Source organism: Folsomia candida, unplaced genomic scaffold (genome assembly GCF_002217175.1).
Source record: "Folsomia candida strain VU population unplaced genomic scaffold, ASM221717v1 Fcan01_Sc003, whole genome shotgun sequence".
Taxonomy (NCBI): domain Eukaryota; kingdom Metazoa; phylum Arthropoda; class Collembola; order Entomobryomorpha; family Isotomidae; genus Folsomia; species Folsomia candida.
The window spans coordinates 9,162,118-9,182,295 of NW_019091195.1; the positions used below are offsets into that span (position 1 = coordinate 9,162,118).

Genomic DNA, 20,178 nt, shown 5'->3' on the forward strand with positions numbered 1-20,178 from the left:
CCAATATATAAAGAGCCAGGATAACCTATGCGTCTTGTACCTTCGCACTATACTGCTATCTATATGAGAACTCATTAACCTTATTGGAGACTTTTAGCTGAAGTGGTTATTACCTGATCAATATTAAGGAGCAAAATTATGGGAAAGAATTGTCGAGATGAAATAGTATCCCAGTTGCTATCAAACTGGCTATGACGCTACGAGCTGACTGATCCATCGAACAGAGAGAGACCACTAAAACACTTTATGAAGTGAGACGGGCATCGAATGCATGCCAGTTGGTCATAAAACTCCAACCGATCCGCAGCACTCCTCACTCTAGCTCTCTCACAATTTCACATCTTTCTCAAGCAACTTTGCCAAATATTACACAACCACCACTACCACTGGTCTCACTACAATCTTTTTCTCTTCTGGACTACTGGAACCTTTAAAGTGGAGTACTTTTACATACAATCACGCTATATTTGGCAGGAAGTGAATCTCAAACCGGACCACAAGCTGACATCCCTTCTCCCGACTTAGTTAGCTGCTAAATCCACCCATATCTCATTTCTTGAGAAAACATTCACTCACTCGTTTGCTCTCTATAATTCATGGAATTGTGCAGGTCATCCCACGAGTCGAGATGAATTGGCCCACTTTCCAACATTCCGTCAAGCTCATTACGACTTGAGCGAGCGTTTAAATTTTGTAGTATTATACGTTGAGAAACCGATATAATTTGACATTTTGTTACTCTTCATTGACAACATTTTCAAGTTTGAGACATTAACAAAACAGGATAAAGGGAAAGTTTCCAAGAAAGAGTACATTTTTGGCAAAAGGGGGCACTTTGAGATCACGCAACAGCTTTCTCCACTCTTCCTCTTCTCCATCCGCTACACCATTAGTGAGTACAAATCTTTTCTTCCTCTTTTGTAGATTATTTTAATAATTAAGGAATTAATAAGCGCTTAAATTGATGAAGAACAATTATTTCCTGAGTTTAGTGTATATATTTATTTAACTTGCGTTCTTGATCGTTTTTCAAACAATTTCTTCCTACACTAAAATAAAATCAATGATTAATTCCAGCACTGACACGAATTTGTCGCTACATCAAGTCAGTACACATATGACAAACAAACGGTCACGCAAACAGTTCATTCTGCAGTATATTTATAATTTATTATAGAAAATTAGAGAACAAAGGTTGGCGGAATACACGTTGTCTGATGGGAGGGAGTTGTCACTATTGTGATAGCACTGCCATTATTATCCTCGGCTGGATCAGTATGACATTATGGTTATCTGTCCTCAGCCCTGGATAGAGCTGTTGTTTCGGGTGGCTTCTTGTTCATTCATGTATTCATGTATCCCATCCGGATAGCAAATTTCAGATCCCATAAAACGAAACAACATTGTTCTTGCTCTGGCGAGGAGAAGAAGTGGGTGGCAAATTAACAACTCCACCCGTTTCTCATACTTCTATGTATGCTGTGAGGAGTACCCATAAAAGAAGAAAACAGTTTCGCTCGTCATTACACTTCCGAGTATTTGGCAAATTTGTAGCAGCATGGATACTCATTTTTCTACACAACTTGTTGCCAAAACTGTTCCAACGCCAAGGTCATTAATTCGACTACTGCAAAATCCGTTGGGAATTTTCGAGCCATTCTTAAGATTTAGCAGTAAAAAAAACACCCTTGCCTACAGAAAAATTGGTGGATTGACGCCGATGAGGGCCGCCTCGAAACCAAAGCACAATACAAGCATGATTTGGTCAGCATTCTTTTGCCTCTCTCCGGTTTTCTTCCTCGTTCCAATTCGCATTACGCCAAGCTCCAGTCTTTCGAGTGGAAAAGAAGGGAACGTCTGAATGAAATTCCGAAATCCAATCTTCGACCACAAAGGTTAACTTTACTAACGCAAGTACAGATTGGGCTGGGAATATGTGGGATTTCTTTTATATGCTTTGATCAAATGCCGTCATTGCTTATACAACAACCACGGCTTGCACTAAAGCTCTTTCTGACCACTACTGAAAGGAGTCACTCCTTCAACATTTTCCCGAAATTTCGTACATTCATATGCTAGCTTTTCATAGTATGCATGCAGTTCCATGACCCTTATTATCATTTCATAATTCGTATATAGAACATCCTACGATATGTTTCTGATTTCCTCGTAATTATTTTACCAACAGACCTTTTTTTATTAGAGAACATTGTCGTGTACAAATGAAAAAAGGTGTTGTTAATTAGTCTACATTAGTTTGGGTTGGAAAAATTCTGCCAATTGTTATAAAAAAAATAAATTCGTCCCACAACACAGCGAGTGTTGTAAAATAGTTGGATGTCGTTTCTGTATGCATACATATTCGAGGATATGTCGGCCAGAATAAAGTCTAATTTAATTTTATGACATTTCGTGAGTTAAAAGTGTCATAGTTCAGTTGATTAAGCTAGTTCGTCGTATCAAAAGTTTCCCACTGCTGCTCTCATATAGTAAAGCTTCTCCTGCCCATATTCCCCCTCGTAATATACATACAATGTACATACATACGTATTTGGCGAATCCGGCCTGTCGGATTGTGTGTCCATCCAGCCGTATGAATAAGCCGGCTTTGGATGGTTCCTTTCTTCCATTATACATACACCTCATCCATGATTCCCATTCTGTTTCTGGCGATAAGAGCCAAAGAATCAAGACTGGATTCTCCAATTCCCCATTTTCTTTTCATAAGCTGTGTTCATGCACCCGAATGGAGACCAATGTCTTCCATGACTCTTATTCATCTAGCCAACCAGCCAGAAGTCATCATCAAAATCTTCTTGTCACTTTTCATTTTATTCTGTTCTTCGATAACATAATGCTTTCTACGGGCCTAAAGGACAGGGAGGAAAGGAGAAAGTTGCATCCTCCGGGTACGCTGTTTCTGACAGGATGAAGTGTACAATTTTCACAGTATAGAAGAAAACTCTTTGACACCTTTGATTTGATAAGAACAACTTTCATGGCATTGGTTGGGCAGAAGTCCTCAGTCGGTCATAGATACTCAAACTTATGTACAAGAATAGCACGATGGTTTTTTGTCATGTCATTGTTCCATCGTATTGTGTGGAGTTGGTGGACTTATTTTTTGTTTGATGGAATCCAAGCACTAGTTTAATTTGGGTTCCTCCTTCCTCACAACGACGAAAAAGTGGGTGGGGTTGAATCTGACGCACGGAAAAAATAAAACCGGATAGGACCATCCACAGCTTTACAACACTATCCTGTTCCTGTCATGTGAGGACAAAGAGAAGTTCAACGCCGCACTACTTTTGGAGATAAGAAGAAGGAAAACTTGATGTAAAATTTAGGAGAGATGCGAGTGATGGAATTTTTAAGTGGGACATTTAATCCTTGACTTTCTTTCTGCTGGAAGTGTTCTTGCGAGGGCAAACCCATTTTTTGCTTTATTTCTCTCGCATCAGTTCAGTCGGAGATCTAAAAGAGATTATGCTTAAATTATTGCCAAGTTGACTGCCTCCCGCTCCCAGAGAGATAAGCGCAATAAGCAACGTGCACTCATATTAGTCGAGAATGCATTATTCTGATGAATAAATTACCCAGTTTTAGAAGGGATTCAATGTCTTAAAGTGTCTCCAAATGCAATTATAGAAATTGCTATGTAGATTTAATGAGGATGCATTGTGCAATTGTAATTCCATTGCTCGTCGAATCGTATGGTTCGCATAACTAATAGAAACATTGGAAATTCATAGTTGCAGTGCAGTTCAATTTCAATTGGACTTTTTTACGACGTGATGCGAATAGATATATTGATTTGTTTAACACTAGCGCCATGTACATATGTGCGCATAATAAGATTTAAGTGCACATTTATTTCTAATGTCTCCAGACTACTTGAGAAGAGGACCCTTTCACCCTGATGAGTTAAAACTGATGAAAACTGAACCGAACTTTCATCAAACTTTCTCAGGTCTCGCTCTCTCTCTCTGCCAACCCTTATTTATAGAGGGAGAGAGATGAAAGAAAATGTTGATTCAGCACATTGGATCAACATCCTGTTTTCTCTCTTTTCCTCTCTCACCAAAAGAAGAAGAAGGATCTGATTCCAGTCTCGGTCTCGGTTTAGGTAACCAAAGCTTGATGAAAGCAGTCCCACTTGCACTCTGTATCCACCCAAAGTCCACCAGGTTTCATGACACAGTCAGTCAGCCTGTTGCTTCTTCCTTTCCTTTCACCAGTCTTCTTTGATCTTGGTAATGGAAGGGAAAGTGTCTCCAGTGGTTCCTTTGTTGGCATTGCAAGGAAGTCGGTATCATTATTGTTAAATAAGTTGCCACCACACAAGAAAACTCACCAGAAGATGTAAAACCACTTCACACATTGGGTTGAAAAATATTTACCATCTTGTAACACTCGTTTTCATTTCAAACCTATCTTTTCATGCCAACAAGTCTTTTGGGAACAAATACTCTTTGTACTTGGAGATATGTACATGCGGAATTAATCATTAATTATACAGACTTTTTCTTCAAAGCATGGACTTTGATTATTTTGCTCCGCCGAGGATATCAAATCACATGTTGGTACTTTATGAGGAGTTTTTGAAGGATTTCCAGACATGCATTGTTGTTGATGAAAGGCAAATATCTAACTCGCAGTGTATACACGTATGCATTATTTTGGGAATACTCTTTCAGATATTGCATTTCAGCACATCAACTCATCACAATTCACAAGGACACATATTCATCTCATCATTATTGTTGGGTCATCATTATGTGAAAGCACATCTTTTACCTGTTTTTGCTTGCACGACACGCGTCAGGTCGGTGCTGACTTGGAATGACAATATGCTCATGCAAAAGTATAAAGAAATACAATGTTCCATCCTCGCCTTGATATAGAATGGCTCCTTTTCTCTCTTGTTTTCTCCTCCAAGCATCTATTTTTTTAGTGCACATCTTGCACCCATTCTTTAAGTCAAAACAAAGAAAGGTTTCTGAAGATCTATGGTTGTATGTACATACATAAGTATTTCCACTACGTGTCTGAATCCTGCTTCCATGATATTTTCAGCAGTTGCACCCATCTGGCAATCACACGGTGAAGTGAAAATACATCTCATAAATACATGTGTTTTACTTTCTCTTTTCCTTCGAAACATTCTGCTCAGATTTCTCGCCTTGTTATTGTGTGGAACGTGGAAAGAAAAATTAGATTGTCAGTTATCCTACTTAACGGCATTTCATTCTCTGCAAAATAAATTCAATTAGTTTCATATCTCTAGCATGTACGAGTACCTGTCTAATCTTGATAAGGGTCACGGAGAGAAAGCTGGATTCAAAACTAGGCTGTGCTGCTTCACAGTTGCCACCGGCCAAGATATACAATCTTTGCAGCAAATGTAAGCAAAATAGGACTGCCTAGGTTTTCGCAAGAAAGCAAAATATTACGCTGTATAAAATCCAGTTTCTGTTTCTTATTTGCAGTAAGGATTGATGGTCGTTCTTCGTATACAGTATTTTTTCGAGACAGGAATTTAGCTTCATTTGACATTATTAAACATGTCACTTTGGACGAATGAGTTAGTTTTGTTTCCCATGCCGTTAAGCTGAAGGTCTTCAGATATTTATAGGCTGTTCTTGTCATATTATGTGAAGCAACTGAAGGAGCAATGAAATTCCACAGTACGTACTGGCAGTCAAGTCAACAGGTTTCTCAAGAGCATTTCCAAGAAGAGAGAGAAAGAGGAGCTGTCCCGGCATTGTCCCACTCCTTCGAATTTTGTTCCCTTCTCCTAGTTTTGTTCCTAACAAAGTTCATTACATTTTATTTTTGGTGAGAGCAGAAGACAACAAGAAACAAGAGACAGACAGGAATCTTACATCTTGAACCCGAAAATCGTTTCCCCTGAGTGTGATTCCATCTCGCTAAAGTGTTGGAATTTATTGCAAAAGCTTTCCAAGGGTCCTTTTAGATAATGATATTTTTTAATCTTCTTTTGCCCCTTTCCCAATATTCGATCCCATTTTCGTCTACTTACTTATTGTGTGGGAATCATATAGAAAATATCTACAAGTCATAAATTGTGGCCTTACAAAACCAGAGCATTTTCTTGAATCGATACCAAAATAGACATATTTTACGAACGCATGTGGCGACGTATCGAGGGCGATTTAGAAATGGGGCACCCTAATCCCGCATCAGCTTGCATCTCTCCACAGAACGGTCATAAAATAATGCAGTTTTTCCTTTCTTAATGCGAAACACATTCTGCTTAATCAAAGAACCAACTCCAACCTTTGCACATTTATCGAAACCACCATTTTCAGGAGGGGATAGTGTAGCAATAAAAACCAAAAAATAACTTTGTTGACACTCGGTTACTGGTTTTAGTGGCAGCAACTATAAAAACACGCTCATACTCGAACATGTATCCACCCAGAAGGATGGAGGTAATGTACGTACATATCGACATATGAACATACATGACCTCCAGGCAAGTGTATAAATGGGAAATAGGTACCTGTATAACGTGCTGAGATGTTCATGTTATAAAGTCGACGTACAATGTTATGAATAAACTTTGCAATTATGATGCTGCTTTGGTAAAGAGCTTGTACTCTGAATTTACCAGAAGAGGGAAATAAAAAAATGGAATTTGCATGGGTGAATCAATAAAAACGTTTTTTAAACTTGAATCAATCAGTAAATATATGAATTGTCGAAGACTAATTGTTTGCTGTGGATTAATCATGTTCATGGAATTTTGAGTGAAAATACCTGAGCGGTGTAGGTGAACAGTGTAATACAAATATATGCACAGTCTTACATGACACCAGTCTTGTATTCCAACAAGATAAGTATTTAATAATTGTTTTGCCGAGTTGCAGCCTGATTCGTCAAGGGAAATGCACCCAAGGGACGCACGTCGTTCCTTCCCCAATGACTGCTAAATAAATGCAACGTAGCTTTAACTAAGTCGTTCTCACAGCTTGAGAGGCAAACTGCTGATAACCAAAAGTAAAATAAAAACTCTTGCTTCTAAACACGAACGAATGAAATGTATGTAATCCAGTGAAAGCTCTTTTTAATCGGGTTAAATTGGTTATTCATTATACAACAGCTTTTTGATCAAGTCTTCAACAGGGAATATAATTTATGCATGTAGGCACACATACATGTTTCCACGTCTTTTGAAAATAAAGTTGACGGCAGTGTGACCCTTTGATTTCTAATTCATTGACATCCTCGTCTCCTACGATATAATCCTATTTGTGAAATAAAAATTCAACCAAGAAGCTTTGTTTGAAACGTGGGTCTATCAGCTCAAAATACCTTCATTTATATGCCAAAAAACATTTTCAGTCTAGATTTTGGTATTCGAAACATGTTTCACAACCAAAAAGGATATGTAGCTTTCTTTCACTGCACTTGCCAATTTGGAACAATGTGAGTCAAGTGGAGCTCTCTCTCTCTATCTCCAGGCGATCTCCTCGCGTAGTGGTATCCAGTCGGTCGGGGTTTATTGTGGGTGAAAGTTGGAGCGACGTCGTGTAGCTTTTGCACTATGCATAAGTCGTTTACTCTTGAAATTCACACCCTTTTCATTTCCATCCACAGCGTTCCTTCTCACGTCGGTAAAGCGACAGCTGCCAATAGAGAAGGTCAAGCTGGATGTACAAATACCTTGACAGGACACTAATTTTACACATGTAGTCCTGAAGGTTACAGGAAAAAATACCCAGGAAATCCTCAGTTGAAATGGTTAGAATTCGTTAGATATTTGATTTCTACAAAAACTTGCCTCCACTTTTGAACTTTAGCTAAAAGTAGTTCAAGTTTATCAGTTATAGAGTCCATGAAACTACAGGGATTAGGGGGAGGTGTTAGTTGACATCCGGTGAAAACATTTGACTGACATATTACTTAAGGAACTGGGTTTATTGAAGAAAGTTTGTTTCTTGGCAGTAACACAAAGTGGAGTTAGAGTAAAGTTTAAAAAAATCGTGTGCCCATAGTCTAACTATTTTTACTAATTTTGAAGTTTACAAACTTTGATACAAGATTGCGAATTAAAAATAAAGTTACGAAACAATCTTGTCTCATTTAACAAATCACGAATCTCAACTGTTTCGAAGGTAAAAAGAAGGTCACTCTACGAGATTGCATAATTTTGAGTTAAGGAACGTATGTACATATAATTTCCACATATTTCAATGTTGATATGTACATCTAAATCCGTAGTCTATTTATTTGTATTTTCATTCTTCAAGGCAAAAGTTTTAATCAAAAAGTAAGGATTCACAAATGTATAACGATAAAGCTTCGCATTTAATCAGTGTCTTGCACATATATGTTTACGTCTTCTTCATTCCTTGAAAATGCACAATAATGAGACGGGCGAAAATTGTGGATAGTGTATTGATTACTTTCTTTAGATCAACTGGGTCAAACTAACTGCTTCAGCTGGAGGCAATTTTACTTTGGAGCACATGCAATGTAACTTTCATTAAGCAACTAGGATTTCAATTTACTTTATGCATACTTTGCTATCCATTTCTGTTTTTGTTCATTTATTGTGCAAGCGAAATGTTAGAGGGAAGAACTCATTAAGGCTTCTTCGTAATGTTATTGGATAACAAACAAAGGAAGACGTTACATAAATAGAATTAGTGTTGGGACTACTTATTATACTAATCTGTTAGGTGCCACTCACATTGATTATGCAGGCTCTGTAGAAATTGATCACTTGTGTTCAACATTGAAATTTAATCTCACAGATTGGTCATGTTTCCTTCTGCACACATTCTGAAAAAAATTGAGATTAAGATGCATCAATTACAGCATCAGAAGTAACAAGTGCCTATATGCAATTCCAATATTCATGCCACATTTTACAAATAAGCTACACCCACGGTACATACGTAATCACTCAACAAAAAACCAATTATTTCACATCGGCCTTGATCCTCTCATTAGAGACAAGAGAGAAAGTCCATGTTTATATTTTGCCTGTCCAAACAAGCAGTTAATTTGGGGATGGAATGCACATGAGACGTTTTCTGGTAATTTATAATGCAATGGGATAATTAAATTGCGAGCAAATTAAAGGAGCTATGAATGACGGTAAGAATTCAATTTGACTAATGGAGCCAACTTGGATGGATGGAGGATAAATGGAGGAAGCAGAAGAATGAGGAGATGCTCGAGCAGTTCATTTTCTTATAATTTGTAACTCACTTTTAGGCAATAATTTTATTACATTTCACGTGACAAGTGCAATAAGATTCCATGAAATTTTAGATTGGCGATCCAAAAGTGGTTGGCACATTACAAGACTCGACGCTGACTTATACTTAATTAGGTGAAAATTTCAAAAGGGAAAATTTGCAAATTCAAATTTGTTGATGTGGTTCACAGGTGCCAATTTGTGAATAATTAATTAGGAGACAAGATAAATCATCATCAATCTTATTGCTGTCAATGTACGCTCCTACCAAGATATTTCACAAGAACAATCCCAAGATAATTCAATAACGGTTTTCTGGGGAGCCTGAGAACTGAAGATGTTGGATTCTATGTACATATACTTTCATCTCCAACTTTTTATCATAGTTTCAGTATTGCTTATGTCTATTTTTAGCATTCAATGCATTCTACCTCCAGTGAAACTGTATGGTTTCAACTATAGTTGTACCCTTCAGTTTCACTTCATAACAGCCAAAAATTGGTTTGTTTTTATGTCTTCCTCTCCATTCATCCATCGCAAAATGATTTATTCATCACTGTTTTTTGTCGACGACATTTTATAATGTGGTCCTTGCAAGCCACTACAAGAAAGGGAAACCATTCAACAATTGGGCTACTGACTGACGTATAAAGACTCAGACGTGGAGAGAGAAAGTAACGATGAGAAAAAATTTGCCTTCATGTTACATACATTCTCATTCTATGTTATAACCCGGAAAAGTCCAAGCTATGAAAATCTGAATAATGCTGAAACTCATGGAAAAGTCAGACTCCATGTAACACGCTGATTAGCGGCGCGACACTTTCTCGCTGAAACCCGGCCGGAGTATATTTGGAATCTAGATTGTCTAGGAAAAATTTCATGCAGATGCAAAACCACATGAAATGAATAACCAATTCACTAATACCAAGTATTTCAATCTCCTCTTGGCATATTTCATTGGACATTCAAAGGAAAACTTGAAGGGTGGGAAATGACATGCAGAGAGAAAAAGGTTATTTGAATTGTAAATTTTGAGTTCAAAGAGCTGGATCATCAAACTTTTTAACATATTGATTTCTATATTTAAATTAATACTTCGTGTTGAAGGATAGCAAAAAACAAGTTCACATTTTGTAATACGCTGGCATTGCAACATTACTTTCACCGGATGAAAAGAAATCACAACATTTCTGACGCTCTCTGAAACTTTGTTGCCTTCTGGACTATGTAGAAAGGTATTCAATGGACTCGTTATTATCATTATATTTCGCCCGAATACATTCATATTCACTCATTCGCAAGGGTAAAGTATTGGGAAGCCCGAAAAGTACATAGGCTATTTTCTTAACTGTGCTTTTAGTAAATAATTTATATTTTGGTGGGGATGAAGAATTCCATTGAATTTTCAAAAGTGGTCCGTACAACTCCATATATTAGTAGGAATGCGCATGCAATATTCAAAAGATACAATAAATTGGTAATAAATATTCTCCAATCCAAGTCAATCATAAATAGTTCAAAAGTCAACTTAAAAGGGAAGAAACATGGAATGCAATTTGTGTACAATTTAAACTTTCATTACAATTTCGTAATGTCAAATCTGGAAATTATATAACGACTACTTGAGTCGAAAACTGAATTGTACATATCATGCATAAGGAATTAAGGAGTGAGATCGGTTGTGTGCTTGTCGGTGACACCAATTCTGTGTTATGTGCATGCATTTTCTCACAGTAAATTTTATCTGTCCGTACTACGTACATACATGCGTAATATGTATATATGTATTATATATAGTAGTGCGACGTCACGATCAAGAAACGCCTTTATTAATTTATTAATTAAAAAAACCAAATGCTCATTTCTGGCTAAAAACCATTATAATTTTGACATTTAACTACGCCCTCGGAATCAGAGATATGTTACCAACTCAAGGTGTCTCGGGCATATTTATGTAAGTAGTACCTCTATTTGTATTTATTTCTGTGGTCTCGAGCAATTTATTAGAGGGTGAAACTCTCTGATAAGATCGTTATGTCCGTCTGTTGGTCCAATAACTCGTGGACGCAAAGACACACAGACTTGAAACTTGAAATTTAGCTTCGGCGATATAGGTCACAAGGTCATGGCGCCAGGTTACAGGTCATAATTTTCTTAAATGAGATACCATGTGAGGACTCAAATTATGTAATAGTACTTTCAAAGAGCTACCCAACGGAATATGTAATTTTGACCTGCGGTGCCCGGTGACCGTGTGGTCCACGGCCAAAAATGTCGAAATACTTCACCTGGGTCAATTTTGACAGATTTTTAACGGACAACTACTTAATATGATAATCATTTTCACATAAAGTTTAACTCTCAGATTACATAAGTTGTAAAGGTTTATTATACTAACTTTATACCTTTAGAACGGTACTCTATTGATGGAGATCCCCATACACATATATTCATTTTGACCCATATTATCATCGAATTAAAGCAAAATTTTATAAAAATTGAAAAGTTCGAGAGTTTTGATCGCGCATAGTCAAATACATTGTTCCTATCGTGGACTTATCGCTTAAAAATGCCAATCCTTTCCATTTCCTGTTTAAATCTTATTTTCTGGAGGACAAATGGCAACAAAACATTTAGATGCCGTAGTGCCCGTAGTGTAAGCTACTCGACGCTGTGGTTTACCCCGTACAAGGAGGAGGACAAGATTTATTGCGAATTTCTCCTTTAATATGAATTTTATGAGGTTGTGCATCTGCACTGTAGTCTCACCCTCCACTCGGATGTCGGATGTTGAGTGTGCTACAAATTCAATAACAGGCCGTAAAGAGCACTAAACTAAATACAATCAGTCGGTTAGGAAAAGTCTTGTGTGCAACTTCCTATTGCTGCCAGACTGACACCAAGACCATAATGCAGTGCATAACAACCTCTCGTACAACCTCCTGCTGCTGCTGCTCAGTAGTGCAAATTGCTCAAAAGTGCCAAACAACAAACGCTCTCAAACCAACATAAAGTGAATTCCAGCATTCATTAAATCTCACTGCGATGCGATGAGAGTTGAGAATCGTTGACACCACTCAACTCAATGTTACGTGCCCTTACATCTGAAACCACGAACACAACCACCCTCGCAGCGCTTATTGTGATTATTGCTTCTTCTCCATCCATCTTTTGCACAAATGTACTTTGTAGTGACGATTGTGCCAAAATAGTAATTTAGAGGAGAGGCTTGTCCTCCCGTCTACTCGACTAAAATCGAATTCCTAATTTATTACTCACTCAGTACTCGATTGTTGTTCTCAAACTAAACCTGACGGGGTTCTTCTTACTAAACGCCATACAATCAATGTGGGATGCAGTCAGTAACAGAGGATGCATAATTTTACAGACAATTGAATACCCAAGTTTTTCAAATATGCACATGGGCTATGCCGTGTTAATGTTCATATTCAGATATGTATGCGAATGTAAATGCTGTATATATCTGAATTTGAATATTATGTATTTGACTCTGAACTTTACTTTGAAAAACCATGAATGAGCTTATTCGTTTGGTCCAAATTTACATATATTGAGCCTCTTCTGAGAGGAGTCCTCTCAACTGAAAGAGTGAAAGGCACCTAGGAAGCTATTGAAAGCAACTAATCCTGAATAACAAAACTGAGCCCAACCTTTAGCCATGCATTTATTTGCCAAGAAGTGTGACAACTACACATTGAACAAAAAGCAGTTGAAAACTTTTAAAGCCTTTAGTATTGCAGAAGAAGCCGGAGGATGCCTAAAAGAAATGGGACGGAGACGGCACCAGACGGCGAGATCAGCTTCGAAGAGTCCCAACAGTGGCAACTAAACGTCCTCAGTCAAAAGGAGGAAGAATGCCGGCTTCTGCAGGAGTTGGATAAAATCCACGGTGGTCCAAGTCGCACTGATCTCAATGGTAATTCCGCTCTGCTTTCACTTTCTCCATTCCGTCGACTAGTGTTCTCGGCTCAGAAATGTCGTCTATTGACATTGCAGTGCTTCAAACTCTTCACTCAAGTGAATCGCCTCTTCTTACTTGATTTCACTTATTGCCCCCACTTAAACGTGTTTGAATCTGTGTAAAACAATGTATGTACATATGATTTGTACCCACGTACGAGAGTAGCAAAGTGGAACATACATAAATATGTATGGCTACTGTACTGTCAGTGAGTCTCAACAACAATGATGTCTTTTCTTTTGTTTTTTATTAGGTGAACTACGTTGTCCCAGAGCGTGGGATTCGCTGTATTGCTGGGAAGCAGCAAATGCTGGGGAAATTGTCAGCGCACCTTGTCCTGAATATGTTTTCATGTTCAATCGGTCGGTAAGTAATAAGTTAACAAAATTTAAAATATACGTACGGCATTTATTTTTTATTTTACGGTGAAAGGATGAACATGCGAGGATGGCGAATTTTATGAATACAAATAGATTCATAGCGGAGTACTTAAGCAGAGGGGCTGTTGGAACATGTCGCAGAAAATTAGTAGTTTACATGCATATTTTGCACAAGTGTATGGTTATAATGGTCACATAGTTTTCTCAACCACTTGTTATCACGAGAGTCATTCACTTTATTGCTCATAAAACAATGACATTCGTAGGACGTAATTGGCCTTGCTTGGCACTAAACCCAAGGGTTTCATTTCATTTCCTTTGTCCAGAATCCACATTGTGTCAGTAGCATGATAACAACTGATCATGATCTCAATCATTAGTTGCATAGATTTCATTACGTATATAAGTTGACTGCCTCTGTTGTTCACCGATTGGATTTTTATCTCAGATAAAACAAGCATCCACTGTTTGGACCATAATTGAATTAGATTGCAATTTGTCGTCATCATCCTAACCTAAGACTACACTCGTCTGCGGCTTCAAACTGCGGTATTTCATGTGACTGCACTGTCGCAAATTATGGGCAAGTCGGAGAGGGTTCAGCATTGAAATTCTATTACATAAGGCAGGAAGCAGCCTTGGATGGGAATGTGGTTGCGACATTCTATGGATTTCGAGTAATGACAACAGAAGGGAGCAGAAAAAGAGTGGGTGGCTATGGCATGAGTAACGACATGGCGATGAGAGAAGGACTGACCCATTTTTCCATGTCACTAATGAATTCTCTGGAGATTCTCTGCGTGTTCTAGAATGATGTTGACTTTTAAAATCAGCTGGACAACAACTAATGCCTTCTTACAACAACTGGTAAAACTTTTAACCTTTCTCTAATTCGTAGGAGGAAGTCTCCAGGTACTGCACCGAAAATGGTACATGGTTCGTTCACCCAGGCACCAACAAGCCCTGGTCGAACTACTCAATGTGTCTGGGTGGGAAAGTTGTCAACTCTGATGGAGAAGCAATGCAAGACTCTCTGATCATGGTAACTCATCAACGACAATCCGATTTCTATTTCTGTGGAAAAAGCCGCGTCAGTGCAATTTGTTGAATGAAATGCGTAGGAATGGCTCCCGATAATCAAGACGATCTCACAAGTTGGCTACTCCTTGTCCATGTGCACACTCATCATTGCATTTCTAATTTTGATCTCAATCAAGTAAGTTTACTGAACCATTTTATACCATTTTATTATTCAACACAGACGGTAAACCTCGCAAAATTACAGGAAGCTGCGCTGTCCTCGGAACACACTGCATGTGAACCTTTTTCTTTCGTTCATGCTTCGGGCATTTATGGCGCTTTTGAAGGACTCTTTGTTCATCGACGGAATCGGATTGCCACAGTCCATTGTGGACGGTACCATCTTTTCTGCAGAAAAATCAGTGAGTTATACTTATCTTACTTTAATTATTACTTGTTATTATTTCTATTCTTATTCTTCTTCAAACTACCGACACTTTTGACTTTTTGCATATACACAAATATTTGTTAATGTTGTAAAAACACTCGTGGTTATGTATTTGTATGTATGTACGTATGTCATCAAAACATTTTATGGCTTTTTAAAACCAACGAGAGAGACCAGGTTGAAAATATTTGTGCTCCAACTGGGAACATAAATCTACATGCATTTGAATACATCAGGCTGTGAATGAATTTTGAAAATGAGGTCGTGATAAAGTTATGAATAAATAACCTCGAGCAGTCTCTAGTTTATAACCAAATGTAAATAAAAATACGAGGAAAAATACAAAGAACTTCTTTCATATGGATACATCGTATTGCATATTTTTGTATATGTATATTATAGAATTGGGAATGCAAATTGGTGACTACCCTCTGGCAGTATTTTATCGTCGCCAACTATTCATGGATTTTGATGGAAGGTAAGCAAATTTTGCGATATTTCACTACTTTTTTCTTTATGGGATAATATAGTCACCACCTTCAGTTTTCTATTAATAAATTATTTTTTGGAGAAAGTACGTGTTTATGAGGAAATGTAGATTTACAAATTTTTGCCACGTTGCCTTTTCCTGTGCTTATTTCCTTGTCTCAAGGCATGTCTTAAACACTTGATATCCAATTCAAACATTTTTACAGGTCTTTACCTTCACAATCTGATCTTTCTGGCTCCTTTCTCCGACTCATCAGCCATCACTCTCTACGTTCTGCTTGGATGGGGTAAGCATAGTGCATGCCTACTTGTAAACTAGGATGAAAGTAGATCCCTCATTATTAAACAACAGGGAAGTTACAAATGAGACGACTCTCTAGTCTCAACAACTTTTGTGCAACCACTACCCAAGCAAATTCGCTATTCGTGCTTTCTCTAGTCAGCAGAGTTATTATTCTATGCTAAATATGCCTAGTGCATACTATTATTATTTGCCACACTTCCGCTAGAACTAAATTAAGTCTGCACTAGTGAAGGGACTGCGATTGGCCAAGGCCCAAGCTTTTTACCCTTGTGTCATTCTGTATATTGCAAGTTAACGGAACTATAGCTTTCTATTCAACCGTCAGTCTATCCAGGTTTTGTGGGTTCTAGTTAATAAGCGACTTTCTCCATTAGTCAATTTGATACAACAATGAGCGTTTACTCAACCATGTAGAACGTGAAAACTTTTAAGGCTTTTCTCTCGTGTTCATTGTGCAAGATCGCTGCAAGAGGTATTGGTGCTGGTGAGCAAGAATGGTTGCTTATTCGAGCCGGATTCATTAATGGGTGTCATTTACATTCAAACCGAAAGAGGGTATTTCGCACCTGTATGAGTTTCATAGTTTTTTATGGTATCCTTGGCGGAGGCTATTTCTGGCTTCCGAATTTCTTGAAGGTGCTATCGGTACTGTGAGTAACAAGTAAAATATAAATGTTCGGACGTGGTTGAGACATTGCAAGCCTAGTAGTGAAGCTTGTACTTGAAATACTTAACTAATCCTAAGTATGGCAGGGAAAGTAGCCGAATTCTAATGTTGTGTTGCGTAGATTTTGCTCATACGTGTAAATATGCGATGAAAATATACTTTTTGCTTTTTCAAGGACTACCAATTCCTGTGATAATCTCATGGGTCGTGTGTCGAATCAACTTTGATGACTCTCTCTGCTGGACTACACATCATAACAATGCCAATCTTTTTCTCATCGTCAGGTATTGTCTTTTGTATATTTATACGTACTTACATACTTGCAATATTTTTTTATTTCTAGCACACTTGTTGCATTGCAATTCTAACGTAGCGTTTTAAAATGGTATCCTAATAAGTCTCACTTAATTTCGTTTCAGAATTCCAATCATCGTGACAATTGTGGTAATAATTATTATGAAAACGATATTTGTTAATGGTTAATGGTCTTATTTGGTGTCAATTTTAGTTATATAAATGCAAGAGTACTAATGTTGCGTCTGGTTGTTTTTTAAACCAAGCCCAAAATGTCTACTCATTTTGATTTTACAAAAAAAAACGAATTTGCTTTGTTTCTATTAAATCTGTTCCAATCGGATTACTTCCCTTGTTTTCTTTCACTCGACTCGAAGATTTAGGCAGAGTATAAAACAATATTTTGTTTCTATTCATTCGTTGATCCATTCACTCCACTCATTTTTTTGTCTCCCAAGGTCTCCTTTTTATAACGAAGAAAACTTTGATCTATTTATCCGCTTTCTCTCTTTGTCATAGTTGAACTTTCTCTTCTTCGTCAATATCACGCGAGTTCTTCTGGTAAAGTTACAATCTGCAGTATCAATCGAGACAAGAAAATACAGGTGAATAAAATTTGATGTACATTTATTTAACTAAAAATCTTTCGACACTTTGAAATTTATAATTCGTTTTCGTTGACATGTTTACAGGTACAGGTTAGTATGCATTCTGCACAGTCTGCTTGCATGCTCTCTTTCTTGAAGCTTATCGAATCTCTGCTTTATTCTGCCCCACCCACCCATCATAAAATACATAGTTGTACATATGCGTGCATATTTGCTGTCATCTAAAAAAATGTGGTCAATATAAAATTTCGAGGTTTTTTTATATGAAATCGCAGAAAATGGGCAAAATCTACCCTGGTTCTTGTTCCTCTATTCGGCGTCCATTACATGCTGTTTGTGGGAATGTCATACTATTGGGGTATAAATCCCCTGATTGAGGTTATCTGGCTGTTCTGCGACCAATTATTTGCAAGTTTCCAGGTATTCGACGCGTACTGAAAACCTGAAATATGTGTATTCTACATTATAATATAACGATTATCATAATCAGGGTTTCTGCGTGGCAATTCTGTACTGTCTGCTGAACGGAGAGGTGCGAAGTGAAATCACAAAGAAATGGCGAGGATGGAGGTCTGAGTCGGAGTCGAAGAATGTCTGGGTTCCATTGCACCATATCACATCACGATTTAACCACCACCGGTTAGTGTCACTTTGATAACTTCATAAAAGAAAGTTTGTAACGTGAAGCCACGTGAAGTGAAATGGAATCACACTTTTATTATCCCAATTTATATAGGTCAACTCAAGAGATGGGAATGAGTGGCACATCGATGGCTGGCGTTTTGAGCAACTGTACCGCAGCCGTTAAGCAACCACTCACCGCCGCTGATAACACCAACCCGAGACGATTGGATAGAGAATTCACCGAAGAACATCAAATAGAAATTACTCAAGGAGATTAAGTTGTGCTAATGTTGCAGCAGTGACGTCCTATGTACTTCCACTCGTCATTCGGCTATTTCATGACCTGATCATGCAGTCTCAGATGTCTTTAGGCTATTTACGTGGTAGGAGAACGGACAGAGAAGTATAAATTACTAGAAAACCGTGGGGAATAATTGTTCTCAAATGCTACCCGTATCAAGATGTTAATAATATTCAAAAGTGACGGGAGAAAGTCGTGGTGCTGATATATTGCGCTGAATATTTTGAATATATGCTGCTGAATATTTTTAATTAACTACCCTCCTAAAATGATGGAGTTTGTCGCTAAATTGTGGAAATGAATCCCCAATGATATTTACCCCCTCAATATCAGAGGAATCCCCTTAACCAATATATGAATATTTTATTCATATGGCTCATCATGCAGATTATATGGATAAAAAATTGTCGTCCCTCACAATGAGAATTTCTATGATTATTATGTAATATTGTATTACACGTACCATATTAACGACCTTGCACGTATGTTTGTACATATAGATCTGCTTTCTTTAATTATCGTGAGCATTTATTTACATCTCAAAGGGAACCTTTAAAAGTCCCATTATGTCACTCGACCTGTGTAAAGTGTAATGTTTCCACAAGTTAGTTTATCGATGGTCTCAATTCATAAATATGGATGTATATTATAGTGAAAGTAACAATTTATGGTGATAAAATGCCAAGTATTAATCTAAGCTACATATTGCATTAATTTTCACTTTCTCAATATATCATAAAAGTCATGCATCTTTAAAATTGCAAAAAATACATATATATGTACATATACACAGATGTTATACAAGAATAAGTCAAATGTATCTATTTATTTTGTTTAAATCATAAATGCTAACGACGGAATTGCATTATATTAATGTGTCTCAAAAATACAAAATTTCAACTGGTTTTAAAAGCACTTGTTAAACCTTAGAGTTAGTATATAATGCATGCAAATTATACTATGCATAAATATATGCTAATCTGGCAAACATAAATATATGCATACATGGTGTAAAATTTTAAGACTTTGTCCTATTTTGAAAATAAAACCCTTATAGCAACTATTGGTTGGTGTGTTTGGACTGTTGGTTGTACAATTTATTCAAAACTATTTTCAAAGCGTTCACGGGTTAGAAAACATCAAGCAAGAAACTTGGAGCTGAGCTTTCTTGACGACTTGCACGAAATCAGAGGACTTCAACCAACAATAAAAGTGTTCTGCATGAATTTAAGTATAGCGTTAAGTGTCTTCGTTCTACACTAAAGGCTTACGACAAATGCATACAAAAATTCACTAATAACTACAACATGATGCTATTTTACTCTAATTAAAGTACAACACAATAATGTTCATTTTTCCATTTGCTAATCACACGAATGGGAAAATGCTTGTCTACTAATGCCTTGCTCATTTCGTTGGATGATTCTTTTTAGTTGCAAATTTGCTGTCTGGAGATTAATTCCAAAAATGATCTCCCTTTCTGTCCAGGTTCGCATCCTGTTGATGTATCAAAGTTGTTTGAACTCTACGTGATTGAACTTTTAACTCAGACTCTTTTGATCGAAAGTAGTGGTGATGAAAGTTAAGAATCATGTACTTTGACATTTTACCACACGACTCATTTTCATCCTGTGGTGATGTAAAAAGTATAAGCTGTCGAACTTTCATCACCAGCTTATGAAAATATGTACGAGGAGAAAATTACAAAGAATGTAAAAGCTTGGCACGTAATTATTTGGGTGGAAATGATACTTTGAGTAAATCATTAAAGAGAAAGCAATCGGCACAAAACTTTCCTGACATACTGTCAACGTACACTTTATCGA

At 37.3% G+C, this 20,178-nt stretch overlaps 1 protein-coding gene across 3 annotated transcripts; it reads left to right on the forward strand.

Moving 5' to 3' along the window:
* Positions 1-271: 271 nt before the first annotated feature.
* LOC110846937 (parathyroid hormone/parathyroid hormone-related peptide receptor) lies at positions 272-19,415 on the forward strand. Of its 3 annotated transcripts, XM_022093774.2 has the most exons (15): positions 272-892; positions 12,989-13,172; positions 13,471-13,583; positions 14,496-14,639; positions 14,719-14,813; positions 14,883-15,039; positions 15,468-15,543; positions 15,761-15,841; positions 16,701-16,809; positions 16,945-16,969; positions 17,339-17,424; positions 17,512-17,517; positions 17,703-17,847; positions 17,918-18,066; positions 18,164-19,415. In XM_022093774.2, exons 2-15 carry the CDS (start codon positions 13,010-13,012, stop codon positions 18,327-18,329), a joined length of 1,515 nt encoding a protein of 504 aa, XP_021949466.1. In that variant the 5' UTR covers positions 272-892; positions 12,989-13,009; the 3' UTR covers positions 18,330-19,415. The 3 variants fall into 3 exon arrangements, with proteins under 3 accessions (XP_021949466.1, XP_035706247.1, XP_035706248.1); XM_035850354.1 differs by lacking the exon at positions 17,512-17,517; XM_035850355.1 differs by lacking the exon at positions 15,761-15,841.
* Positions 19,416-20,178: the final 763 nt, after the last annotated feature.

What these genes read in the sequence shown, in the direction of transcription:
- LOC110846937 (XM_022093774.2), top strand. Translation starts at nt 13,010, where the DNA reads ATGCCTAAAAGAAATGGGACGGAGACGGCACCAGACGGCGAGATCAGC. An exon ending in TGCAAGACTCTCTGATCATG is followed by an intron (nt 14,640 to 14,718) that starts GTAACTCATCAA and finishes TGAAATGCGTAG; the next exon opens with GAATGGCTCCCGATAATCAA. An exon ending in AATCTTTTTCTCATCGTCAG is followed by an intron (nt 16,810 to 16,944) that starts GTATTGTCTTTT and finishes ATTTCGTTTCAG; the next exon opens with AATTCCAATCATCGTGACAA.